Source organism: Artemia franciscana, chromosome 15 (genome assembly GCF_032884065.1).
Source record: "Artemia franciscana chromosome 15, ASM3288406v1, whole genome shotgun sequence".
In the NCBI taxonomy this organism is placed as follows: Eukaryota; Metazoa; Arthropoda; class Branchiopoda; order Anostraca; family Artemiidae; genus Artemia; species Artemia franciscana.
Window position 1 is genome coordinate 4,766,197 of NC_088877.1, and position 13,672 is coordinate 4,779,868.

Genomic DNA, 13,672 nt, shown 5'->3' on the forward strand with positions numbered 1-13,672 from the left:
AAATTAAAATGCTATTCGAGTAGATCATAGGCTACTACATGAACTAACATCATCACACAGATTACAGAAATATATGTTTTCTTCCATCCTTTCCTTTGACCTTTTAAAACACACGTGTCACTCACTTTACTTACCAGCCATCTCTCAACATACCTACTCTCTGCATACACTTCTTTATGCAATTCGTTTAACTCATATCATCTGGCCCAATTTCTCACCTTTTTTTTCAATAGTAAGGGGGTGGAGGAAAGGGTTAAGGGTATCATCTTGTAAGTAAGGTTTGAATTGTATGCAACTAAAAAATTAGTGATGTTTACAGGTTTTTTCCGTCATTGTTAAGACTTCCAGTGTGATTTACTCTTGATTAGAATAGAGTGAATCACTGTTACCCATAGGAATTTCTTAACGGAAATAATTCATTTTTGATTGTGACCATTTTTTACGGGGAAGAGGGAGGTCAGGCCTAGAAACAGTTTTTTTCGGCGCCAAAGGGCTATATATTTTCAGAATGACTTTTTCTAAGGAGGGCCAAAGCTTTCTTTTCTTGTGGGTGACCTTGAAATGACCCGTTTTGCACTTATAAGTAAAATGCAGCAATTCATCCATTCACAATGTAGAGGTAACGCTAAAACGGCTTCATTATACTCTACATCTGGCCCAATTTATCATCCATGCCTCCGCAGATAGGATAGTAGTCCTGTCCTTATAAAAGTAAATGCCATCCTGGCGCTATTTCATATTTCATTAAATAAAAACCAAGGTTTTCAACTAAAATTAAGGAGCTAGATTAAAAATTAAACCCAACCGAAATTATTCCGTATGTGGAAGGATTGCCCCCTTTTCGAAGGTTCGACTTCTGTCCCAATCCTTTAAGAAAAATTACTGAAATATAAGGGCCGTTAAATTGGAATAAGAAGCTTTTTATAGCACTAAAAATATTCAGCGTAACTAGCTAAGGATTGGGGAGGGGTAGCCTTCCTCATATACGAAAAAACTTGTTCGTTTTAAGTTTTAATGTTGTTTCGTTCTATTAAGTGGAAAAAACTTTTTTTTTCATTTCATTCTAAAAATTTATTTTATCTTATAGATCTTTTGAGCAGTTCCACTTTCTTTTTATTTGTTTTAAGCTGTATTTCGCTGATAACAACTACTGCATATATAGCCAAAACATCCACTTAGGTTGTATTCACTGTGCTATTCACTGTCTTCACATATTTTCTCACCCTCTTTTCTTATTTCGTATGTCGGTATGGTCTTTGTCAGTATTAACAAGTTATTGATTCACAAAGACAAATGTATCTTCAAAGAGGCCATACAGAGGCCATACTTCAAAAAATGCCATACTTCTTATGTCGCTTCTATTACATACTTCATGTCTGTGACTGTAAGTAAAGAACGACTCGGCTCCATAGCAATCGAAACACTAAAAACGGAATTTTTTGAATTATCAATCGATACATCAAAAGAATTGACTTTTTTTTACTCTGATTCGTGATATATAAGATTAATTTAGTTTAGTGTTAACCATCAAGGAAATGTTAATATTTACCTTGCTTTTAATTTATATTGCCTCACAAAGAACTGGTTTAATATCCAAATCATTGCTAACGAGGGAGGAGTTTTCAAAAAGTACTGAAAAGCTGGGTTTATCAAAAACATGGCTGCATAAAACCGAATTAAAAATAATTTTAGACACCATAAAAATTTAAATAATTGGTTACACCAACTTTGGTAGGGAGGTCGTTAAAAAAGTATAAAACTACCAAAGTGCCAACGATTTACAGGATATTTTCTCAACTGAAAATAAGGAAATACATTAAAAGTTAAAACGAAGAGAAAATATTTTGCATATGAGAAGGAATTGCCCTTACCTTAACTCTCGCTGTTTACGCTAAAGTTTAACTTTTTGTCATAATTGTTTCAAAAATAATGCTTAAACACAAGGGCTGTTGAATTTTAATGAGATTTATTTAACTCGCGACTTTAGTGTAAAGACCTAGGGTTGGAGGAGGGGCTGCCCTTCCCGATTTGCTGTTAGTTTCAAGCTCAAAGAAATAGTAAGAAATTCTATTTCTGTAAGAGAATATAACCTATATTTAGAAAAAAAAAAGAAAAAACAGATAAACAGAAAAAGGAACAGATTAAATCAATTGATGGCGTGTGGCAATTTCAAAGATTAACCTATGAGTATTAGTTTGACTAAAACGTCGTAAAACCATCTTAGATTACTGCAGCCAAAATTCCCCAGCTGTGAAGGTCTGAGCCCTGAAGGCATCCCGTAATTTGGCATAGCAAAGTTTTGCAATCCCCCAGAGTTCTTACACTATGAAGATTCTAGGAATTTATTGTTTGTAGAATACAGTCATGAACGGTTAAAAAGGTAAATATTATGCGCGCTTAGCTACGTCATTGTATATCTATCGTATCTAACGGAAACCAAAAATCAATTTTAACTTGGACCTGCATTGTCCTGGAATTCTATGCTTCAGTATCTTCTGCCCAAGAAAAACTAATAGTGGAGAAATTTGACATAAAAGACTTTCTAGTGAAAAAATGGAAAGATATAAGATGATTGGTCCTCTTGGAGATGGAACTTTCGGAACGGTTGTACTTGCACAAAGGAAAGAAACGGGAGAAAAGGTTGCGATTAAACAGTAAGCGGACTTTAATTTGAAAAAGTAACTCACGATTCAGGACAATTAACATGGCTATAACAAACTCGTAAAATTGCTCCCCATTCCACAATACAGTCATGAAATAATGAACAACTAATAGTTAAGAGCATTGTGTTCTCCTCTTGTGGTACCGAGGTACCAATCTTGTGCTAGCTGGGGTGGGGGTAATGTATAGTGAAGCTCTGTGTCGCCCCAAATTCCACTCTTTATAAGATTTAAGAGAGTGAATATGTTCAAAAGGGTAACACTTTTAGTTTGATGAAAGACAAAGACTTTTTAACTGATTTTCCACCACCAGTTAATCTTTAAAAGGTAAACCGGAATTTATTAACTTAGAAAACAATGGATTTATTAGTTTTTTTGTAGACTACAATAGCTTTGTATCAAGAATTATGCTGATGTTTCTTATAGAGGGGAATGGTAAATTTTTAGACAGGACGAGTTGTCCGACGGAATTAAGCACGTAAAAAGAACTCACAGTAGGTCCACCACACAAACTACTACCCAGAACTGCCCTTCCTCACTCTGATTCGTATTATTATAATCCTCGTTTGTATATAGTTTGAATGTGTTTTGACATCTTATTTTGCTCCTTTTCGTAAGATTTATGCAATTGGTAAATATTTATCCTTTCATAGGTAAAATTTATTGGCAACCATTAGTAATTGGTTATCTTTAAGTGTCGGACATAAGTAATATTTTTGGCACCGATTCGCCTAAATCATCACCAAATTAAAAAGAAAACAGAATCTATTTGGGCTTAACTAATTTTCTTGTTATTGCTCTCGATTTACAAAAACACTTATAAGAAAAAAGTGAGAAAAGATGAAAAAATAAAATGAAGAAAAGCTATAAAAACACAGCCTGAGCTTTGAAAGAGAAAATCTAGCCTACCAATAGATGTCAATTGAAGAAAATTCAGAGCAGGGGAGAGAAGGGGGGCAGTTATTGCTCAACATACGCTGGTGTGGATTTAAATTTGTTGTTTTGGTTAATTCTCTAAGAAAATACGAAAACCTCCCCGAAATTGACTCCACTGTATCTAATATGTTGGCCTTAAATTAAGATTTATTTTTTTCGTTTTTGACCCTTTTCTAATGTTTTCTATAATTACAACTTTCTAGATATTTGCTGTAGTTTTTGTTTACCCATTCAAAAAGGATTCCGAAAATACAGCCAAAACACTAGGACTTTTAGTATTTTAGAAACAATTTTCAAATCTCTTACTAAATAATTTTACCTGTTTTTCAACATTATCATTTTGTTTTGGTTTTAATCGGAACTACGATTTGGTTTAGAAACCACATACCAAAGATACAAAATCGTAATGTCAACGTCTATTAATATTCAAGAGGCTTATCATAAATAAACATTTAGGTTATCTCTTATCCTTCTTGTGAATGAAGGTCTAAGATACTTTTTAGTTACTATTTGTTTATGATTTTGTTGTATGCCCATGCTCGATGCGTTTTGGCACTATATAACACGGGGTTATTTGCCAGGAGTAATATTTTTACAGAGAATGTTCCTTTTAAAACATAAACGTAACAACATGAAACTGAAGTGAGGGCTGTAATCTCTGGAGCTGTTAGCAGATTATTTTTTTTGTATTAAAAAGTAGAATGACAAAGAGTCAAACTTTAGCGTAAAGAGCGAGGAGGGGACAACCCCTTTCAGATACAGAACAAATTCTGTTCGTTTTAAATTTTAATGTTGATGCTTACTAGAAGTTTAAAAAAAGTTGTTTTTTTTATCTCATTCTGAAAACAGCAGCAACTCTAATTCTTCTCATGATTCATGTTCATGCGTCAAAGAAAAAGAGGCTGCTTGATCAGCTGATGTCATTGCATAGATGTTACAGAATTGGTTGAAAATCATAAAATGAAAATCAAATTAATATGAGAGTGATATTGAAAGAAAATCAAGTATAAAACAACTGTGTGAACATAGAGGACAACATATGAGGATTCATAAGATCTACATAATAAGGAGTCTGATACCCCTCAACCTCTCACTCTCTTCGCTGCAGTGACTATAGACTCTCATTGCTTGAATATTGATACCTCTCACTTAATAGTAATGTAGTAAAAGTTTAGTGAAGAGAAAAATATAGTTGTTCAGCCAAAAAAAAAAAAAAAAAAAAAAAAAAAAAAAATATTAATAGGGTATTCAAGAGATATCAGGGCTTGTCAAAACTCATTGAAATTAGAAAATATTACATTGTAGTGAAATGGACAAAAACCACTAAAAGATGATTTAAAGTCTGTAGTAGTCGAGTAATTTCAAAAAAATTTTGAGGGGAATCCAGAATTTTTCTATGTACTATTAAATGGTGGTTTTAGCCCTATATTTGTCTTTTAATAATCCCAAAAACAAATTGAGATGTAGAAAATTCCTCGTGGCGTGACGCCACCAACCTTGGTTGCGAAGCAACAAAGAATTCGTGGTGGTGGATGAAATATTTTTGGCAGTACGCGAATAGTATCTGACAGCGAGCTGCAGGTTTTCGGTGCGGTGGCTTTGGGGACTGTCCTGAAGTACACTCAAATTTTAATAAGAAAGGCTATTTTAGAAAACTTTTTCCACAAAACAAGTTTTACCAAAAAAAGTAAAGAGCTCGATAAAGCCAAAAATGAACAACAATAGAACAAAAAATCTCCAACTACCCCAAATCACTATCAATAAGTAAATGAAACCCCCAAACGAACAGAAATTACAATAAATAGCCGAGTCAAACTCAAAACGAGCATAAATTAACATGAGTAGGGATGATAACCCCCACGCCTTCTCAAGACCAGAACATAATTTTTACTTTACTAAAAAAAAAGACCGTGAATTGTAATGCTAATTGAAATATACTGATATTTATTCCTTAAAGTTTTGATATTTTATTAATGTGAAAGCAAACAAAGTGAAAACATTTAAAACTTATTTTGTTTTTAGTAAAGCGCAAATTATGCTCTGGTATTGAGAAAGCAGGGGGTTGTCAGCCCCACTCAGGTTAATGTTTGGGATAGTTATACGCTAGAAAGACTATCTGACTCTATTTCTGCTCATTTTTGGCTTAACAGGGCTTTTTACTTTTCTTTGAATAACTTGTTTTGCGGAAGAAAATTTCTAAAATAATTTCTGATCGGTTTTTGTTAAACTTTAAAAAAAAAAATTTAATCCTGAGACAAACAGTAATAACTCCTGAAATTGACCTGAACAATAGAACATGAGATCATTCCCATACAAGTTCATCTATGCTCTTTGACAACCTGGATACACATACAGTCTTTTTATTTATTTAAATTGTAAGATCAGAAGTAGTAAAAGTAATAGAAGTAGCTTACTAATAACCCCGAAAATTTCAACTTAATACCTCCAGTTGTGCTCGATATAATGCTGAGGTGTCTTATTGGCAACCATAAATACAATGCCTTTTGATTTAGTCTTGAGTAACATTTTGTTTTAAAGCATAATGGTCCAATTGTATAACTGTCATGGGTGGACATGCCCAATATCCCTCAAGACATAGTTGCTGGACCATTGTACTATGCTGAACAAAATGACTGTACCAAATTTTGACGCACCAAAAATACGTTTGGAAAATGAATGGGCTTGAGAGAAGGGTTGCTTGCCCTCCAATCTCTTTTTACTCTTAAAAAGGGCACCAGATATTTATGGCTATTATAGAGTAGTGTTGCCTATGATATTTTTTATATGCGCTCTTGAAAACCTACATCCATACTGTTTTTTCGTTTAATTGAAACTCCTCCTAAACGTGCCCTAAAAATTTCACCTGAATACCCTCAGCTTCATTAGTTATAGTAACTGTAGTGGTAGTATTAAAAGTATACACATATACCCTTCTGACTAGTTCAAAATCCCCCACAATTTACCCTTATAGGTCTAACTTAACAATATAAGCTGTTCTTTAGACAGTGCTTAGTCACCTTAATGAAAACCCACATAGTTTTGCTCATAGTTTCTTTTGATTTAGTTCAGCATTCCCACCACCAATCGTCTTATGAGTATTAGCAGCAGTGTGCGCATAGCACCTTTGGTTTATTTATCATCCCCATCAACACACGTTGAAAGTTTCAGCTTAGTGCCATCAACCGTTCCTGAAGCACTTCTGATGCGTCCGCTTCTAATCCATGTGGTCATAGTGTGTTTTGAATTAGTTTCATACGGTTTCAATATTCCAAATTTTTTCGCCTTAGTACTCTTAGTTTTAGTAGCAGTAGTAGAAGTAATAGCTGTAGAATTAATAGTAGTAGCCTAAGCTTTAGTACCGGTAGTAGTTATAGAAGTAGTAATAATAGTAACAGTAGTAGGAGTATGAGTAGATGGAGTGTAATTAGCATGCAAATATTTTCTTTTGTCTGGTACAATATCCCTCACAACAAGCCCTATTAGTTTCAACTTCACACACTAAACTGGTCCACAGGTATTGCTGTTAAACCCTATTGAAATTGTGCAGAAGGATGGCGTGATGCGATTTAGTTCACCCCTCCCCCAAATTCCTTGATAATTTCACCTTCATTCCCTTAGGCATAGTTATAATAGTAGTCACGGTAGTAGTATTGATATCACTGGCTATAGTATTGACTAGCGGTACCTAAAAGCAGTAGTATTAGCATATTGCCATTTGGTCACTAGAAAATCCCTCTCATCAAGTCCTGGAAGTTTCAACTTAGTGCAATTATCCATTGATGTGACATCGCTGATATGTCCTTTTGATAAACTGTATGTTCATATGCTTCTTGAAATTTTCATCTCAATGCTCTTAGCCTTAGAAGTAGTTGCAATAGAAGTAGTAGTAGTAGCAGCAGTAAATGTAGCAGCAGCATTAGAATTAGCGGTAATGTACAAATATTACCTTTTGGTTACATGATCTACCCTTTTTAGGATTCTCTAAAAGTACCAATTTAGTACACAAATCAATTCTTGAGATAAGCTATTTTTACAATGTGTATGAACAGAATGTCTTTTGATTTTGTTCAAATTTTCCCTCAGTAGTGTAAAAGGAGTAGTGTAGTAGTAGTAGTGATGGTAGTTGTAGTTGTATTGGTAGCATGCAAGTATTGCATTTTTGATCATCTACCTTGTCATTTTCTGAATTTCCAAATTAATAATAAATTACTCCTGTGTTACACCCTTTTGACAATCCGTATACACATAACATGTCTTGACTTAGTTCAAAACTTCCCTCGATATTCTCTGAAAGCCTCACCTGAATACCACCCTAAAGACATTGTTATATGATTTTTGGGCTATTGGTAACAAAATGGCTATATCACAATTTCCAATTGAATGCGTTTCGGAAAAAGAGGGTATCAGGGAGGGGGGCTGGTTAGTTCCTCTCCATCATGTTTGACTCTTAAAAAGGAACTAGAACAATACATTTACAATCAAATGAGTCTCTTCTAAAGTTCCAAGACCACCCCTTCCATAAAAATCTTATATGCACATAGGGCATAACTTACAACCCTTAGACCCAGATTCGGGGGACTCTGTTAATCCCAAATGCCTTTTTATATGATCTTTGGACTATTTTTGAAAAAATGGCTGTTTCAAAGTTTCTATTGAATGCATTTGGAGAAAATACGACGTAGGGGTAGCTGCCCCCGATCACTTTGACTCTGTAAAAGGGCATTAGAACATCTGATCTCCAATCCAATGATCCCATTACGGAGTTTATACGACCACCCTTTCTATGAAAACCTTATATGCCATTTGGGCATAATTTAAAACCCTTGCACAGAGGGCTGAGGGGGGGGGTTCTCATCCTCAAAAACATAATTTCCAGACCTCTCACCTACGGTGAACAAAATAGCTATCTCAGAATTTGGATTAGATATGTTTTGGGAATTTGATGGGCGTAGGAGGGGGCTTGTTGCTCTCCAATCACTTTTCAGTTCTGTAAAGGGCAATACCCCTTTCAATTTCTAATCAAATGAGCCCTTTTCAAAGTTTCTACAACAACAAATAGCCATTTCAAAATTTCTATCGGATGGATTTCGGGAAAATGTAACATTGGGAGATGGCTGCCCACCCCCATTACTGTGCCCTAAACAAAGGGCACTAGAGCTTCTATAACCACCCTTTCCATAAAAACCTTATTTGCCCTTGGGGCATAAGTTACAACCCTAAGGCTGTGGGAGGTTGTCATCCTCAAAGACATAATTTCACGGTCATTTAACTACGCTGAATAAAATGGATATCTCAAAATTTTGATTGGATGTATTTGGGGAAATAATGGGCATGAGAGGGGGGTTGGTTACCCTCCAATTACTTTCGACTATTAAAAAGGCCACTATCACCATCAGTTTCCAATCAAATGACCCTTTTAGAAGTTTCTTTGACAATGAATGGCTAGCTCAAAATTTCTATCAGATATGCTTAGGAAAAATACGAGGTGGGGGAAGGGGGTCATCCGCCCTCCGATCACTTTGAATCTTAAAAAGGGCACTAGTATTTGTGATTACCAATCAAATGAGCCCCTTTGAAGTTCCTAAGACCACCCTCTCTACAAAAACCTAACATACCCCTGGGTATAACTTATAACCCTTTTCCCGAGGTTTGTTGGGGGGAGGGGTTGTTCATCCCCAAAGACATAATTTACGGACCTTTCAACTACGTTGGACAGAATGACTATCTTAAAATTTTGAGTGGATGTGTTTTGGGAAGTGGTGGGCGCGGGAGGGTGGTTATTTGCCCTTTGATCACTTCTTACTATTAAAAAGCGCACTAATTCTTACAATTTCCATTTGAATCAGCACTTTTCAAAGTTTATACGACAACTGATTCGATACGAAGTGCCCAGGTATAAAATACATAATTAAATAAACAAATTAAACAAAGTGCCCATATCGTTCTTTACTTAGGAGGCGCTATTACGCTGCCTATGATATTTTGAAAAAGTCAAATGGAAGTCGCAAGTCAAATTGACAAAAACCAAATTAAATACAAAATCACGGAATTCCAAAATTTCAGGTAACTAGGCATTAACCAAAGACATCGTTTCGCGTTCTGAATGTTGAGAATTATTTAGGCTATCTGAGAATAACATTCTTCGCACTGTATTATGTTATGTAAACAGATATTATATATGATATAATAGTTTTAAAATAGGGCATATCTCCACGTTTTGTTTCATAAAATTCCAATTAAAAATTTTAACTCTTTTCCAAGAATAAATTTTGAAAAAATATCTTACGAAATAAATTGGGAAAATAGCATCACTACTGATTTTTGTCTTACAATTTGCTTAGCTTATTGCGGTAGTTTAAAACAAGATTTACAATAAAACAATATTTTATACAGAAATAGTTATTTATATAAAGCATATCATAATAAGAGTGAAAAACCCCATCCAATGTTCAGTGGTATACTATAGTCAATTTTGGAAAGCTGATTAGCCCTGAAAGAAGCGAAAACTGACCTCAGCTTTCAGGTTGCATTCACCTATTTATCACCAGACTGGCTTATTTAGATGGTGATACTTGTGAAGTTTTGTTGAATTATCCTCTGGCCTTAATCGTTGCATGATTCATTGTGATTTGGTTTTAACTCAGGTAACTAACGAAACAAAAAGAAAATCTCGAGATTCTTGTAGGAAAATTACCAATAGACAATTCAGTGATGAGAAACTTAGGTATACCAATTACGTCCATATCTATCAAGTAAAGCATTTATGATGATTGCATTTACATCCTGTAACTGCTGGCAAGTTGCACTTTATCAGACATTATCACATCTACCCCTATTATCCAAGAACCATGGTTTACTGGAACCGAAAGAATGCATTTTTGCATACTGAACAATGCATTTTTAAACCTGTATTTTGGTGAAAGTTTTTATTGATATTTACATGTTTGGGTGAATTTATACGTGCTACTTATCTCTATTAGTCCCCAGAGCAAAGAAAGGCATTTTCCATACCCAAATGTTTTAAAATACCACATTCACAAACATTTTGTCCACGACGCTAATTGCATTGCCCATTTTAAGTGCTGTTATCCAAATACTGCAGATTCTTAGAGATCAAAGACCAAGAGGAAATTGGTGTCAAAAGCAGCGTATTTTATCATTATTTTGTATCCAAAACTCTGGAAATGACAGGTATTCAAAAAATTTGGCCTGTAACATCATTTACAGTTTATATTTTAGGTATTTATTTCCAGTTACTACAGGGTAATAGGTGACACCTTATGTTTTAAGCCATGTCAGTTCTTTCACATTAAGTTTGCCACATCCTTTTCTCAGGTCAGGTTAATGATTGCTTTGCAGTAACCCCAGGGGAAGACCCATATAGCCTCAACTGTATCAACTCAATTAAGCCAAGTAATTATTTTCATTTTCCTCTTAATTATGTTTTTTTCTGCCTTGATTCCTCGTCATAGGGGCTCCTGGGGGGGGTAAAGATTATTTTGCTTATGTATGTGCTATATGCTTAAAAATGTGTATATTTCATCTAAATACGTATAATTTCTTAACTTAAAGCCATTTTACCTGGTAAATTCTCATTTTTTAGAAAAGAGAAAACAAAGAATGATTTTTCATTCCAAAGACTATCCACTAGCTGTATTACTGCTTAGCAGTAAGTTGCTAAAATATTCTAAATAACTACTATTTGGTAGTTTATTAGCTGAAAACTTTGAAAATACGTAATTCCAACATTCTACCATGTCTCTCTGCTCAAGAAATTATGTCCCGGCTCTTAAATACAGGAATATCCAAATTACTAAATACTATAAAATTATGATTTTCTACACATAATTCCTTTAAACCTTTCCTGTCCTTTTGTATCGAAAAAATTAATAAATAAGGAGCTAAAGGAAAACTTTAATTATCACCCAGACGTCCTATCTGTTTCATGGAAGAAAGTGCGATAAATTTAATGGGGACGTGAAATTGGTCATAAAATACTTCTCTACTTCTTCTTGAAACGACAACTTAAGAGTAAAATATGATTTTTTAAATACTTCTTGCATTAAAATCAAAAAATTGTATTATCTTTTGATCTCAACAAAAAAAATGGCTAGCTATGGTCTTAGAACTGACAAAAAACACAATTAATTCATTTAATTAGAAAACAAAAGCGTAGGTTAAAGGAATGTCGACCGTTAATCTTCTTAAGCTCTTTGAATTTTCATCTTATCCCCCTCTGCAGGGGTACATCAGAAATGTCCTATTGTGCATTCACAACAATGCATAAGAGAAGAAATTGTGAAGTGGTTCAACCAGTTTCCTAGAGGGCTCTTTATAAGCTTGAGTAGAGAAAATTGTCTCTCTGCTGAGGCACTGGAGTGGGGAAGAGACACCAATACTGTGCAACATAAACTGTTGTAGCACAAACATAGCAAAATCACCAATTTTATAACAAAATCAACTGTTTTTAGGTAAAATCGGCAAAAAGTGATTAAATCACCGAAAAATCACTAAACGGAAAAAAAAACACCAAATTAGATGATAAAGCACCAACAGTGGCAACCTCGCAACTTTTTTTTGGAAAGAATTTATTTTATTCAACAATCCTTACCTCAAGTTAGACCATCAAATGTGAAAAGATCAGTCTAAGCAGCTAAGCCAAAGAGCATTAAAAAATATCTGAAGTAACGATAAACGAAAATGAAGAAACGAAAATATTCCGTTGGAATACTTGCAAAAACGACAATTACAATGAGGCAAAACCGAAAGTGAAGATGAGAGCAATATACGGTTAAAAAATAAGGGGAAGGGAAAATCAAAACCAGTCAAAAACAAAAGCTATAAAATTAAAATATGTAGTTACTGAAAAAAACGCCTAAATGGAGAACAAAGAAATGTGTAATTAAAAGATAAGTGGAAGCGAGAACTACAACGAGGCAAAGATGAAAATGATGATCCAAAATGAAACATGGTTACAAGACATGCGATAACGAGGGTCAGAACGAAGCGAAAATGGAAGTAAAGTGCAAAGAAATTTGTGGTTAGATGATAAGCGACAGGAAGAATCAGAACTTGTCAAAAATGATAGTGAAGAACAAAGAACAGTGTAGAGACGCAAAAGCGAGTATCAAAATGTTTCAAAAATGAAAGTAAAGAGCGAAGAACTGTGCGGTCAGAAGACAAGTCCAAAGCGAGAATCAGAGGGAGTCCAAAATGAAAATGAACAAGAAAGGAATACTACGCTAGAATAATAACACCACCGCAATCCTCGACACCGACAAACTGAGGCGCAAAACAAAGTATAAACATACAAAGATACCGCAAACGACTCAAGTGTTAATTTCATCTGATATGCCGATTGTATTTATTCCTCAATTTAGCCATAATAGTGCTATAACAGGTCATAATAAGGTTAAAATAGGGATCACTATTTTGGGCTAGTGATTACGCCGTTTTGGGCTATACGTCAAGTTCTGCTGAAAATTTGGCAAATATGAGCGGAAAAAAGCCATTGGGGTAAGCACTCAACCACAAGAACCCTGAATGACAGCTGACACCTGAACATCATCTTTTGCTACTGTCAGGGTGAATCAGCTTTCCAAAAATTATTTTAAGCAAACGACTTATTTACGGAATTCTTCAGGTTAATCTTGGATAGAGCTACTCTAAATAACAATTGTCAAACAGTTTATGGTAACCAACTGTAGCAAGGAGCGACCTGGCTCAATAGTAACCAAAACTCTAAAAAATGGTATTTTGGTATCAATAGCTACATCAAAAGAATCGCATTTTAATGCTGATTTTAAATATAAAAGTTTCATCAAGTTTAGTCTTACCCATCAAAAGTTACGAGCCTGAGAAAATTTGCGTTATTTTAGAAAACAGGGGGAAATACCCCCTAAAAGTCATAGAATCTTAACGAAAATCACACCATCAGATTCAGCGTATCAGAGAACCCTACTGTAGGTGTTTCAAGCTCCTATCTACAAAAATGTGGAATTTTAAATTTTTTGCCAGAAGGCAGATCACGGATGCGTGTTTATTTGTTATTTATTTTGTTTTTGTTTTTTTCCCAG

At 34.6% G+C, this 13,672-nt stretch overlaps 1 protein-coding gene across 2 annotated transcripts in view; it reads left to right on the forward strand.

The window, feature by feature from the left end:
- Nucleotides 1-1,843: 1,843 nt before the first annotated feature.
- The window catches only part of LOC136036730 (serine/threonine-protein kinase dyf-5-like), an 84,858-nt gene continuing 73,029 nt past the window's right edge, over nt 1,844-13,672 (forward strand). Inside the window, exon 1 of one of the 2 annotated variants that reach the window (XM_065719080.1) lies at nt 1,844-2,654. In XM_065719080.1, coding sequence (XP_065575152.1) covers nt 2,554-2,654 — 101 coding nt within the window. In that variant the 5' untranslated portion in view covers nt 1,844-2,553. The remainder of the gene's footprint in view (nt 2,655-13,672) is intronic. The other variant, XM_065719079.1, reaches the window with a different exon arrangement.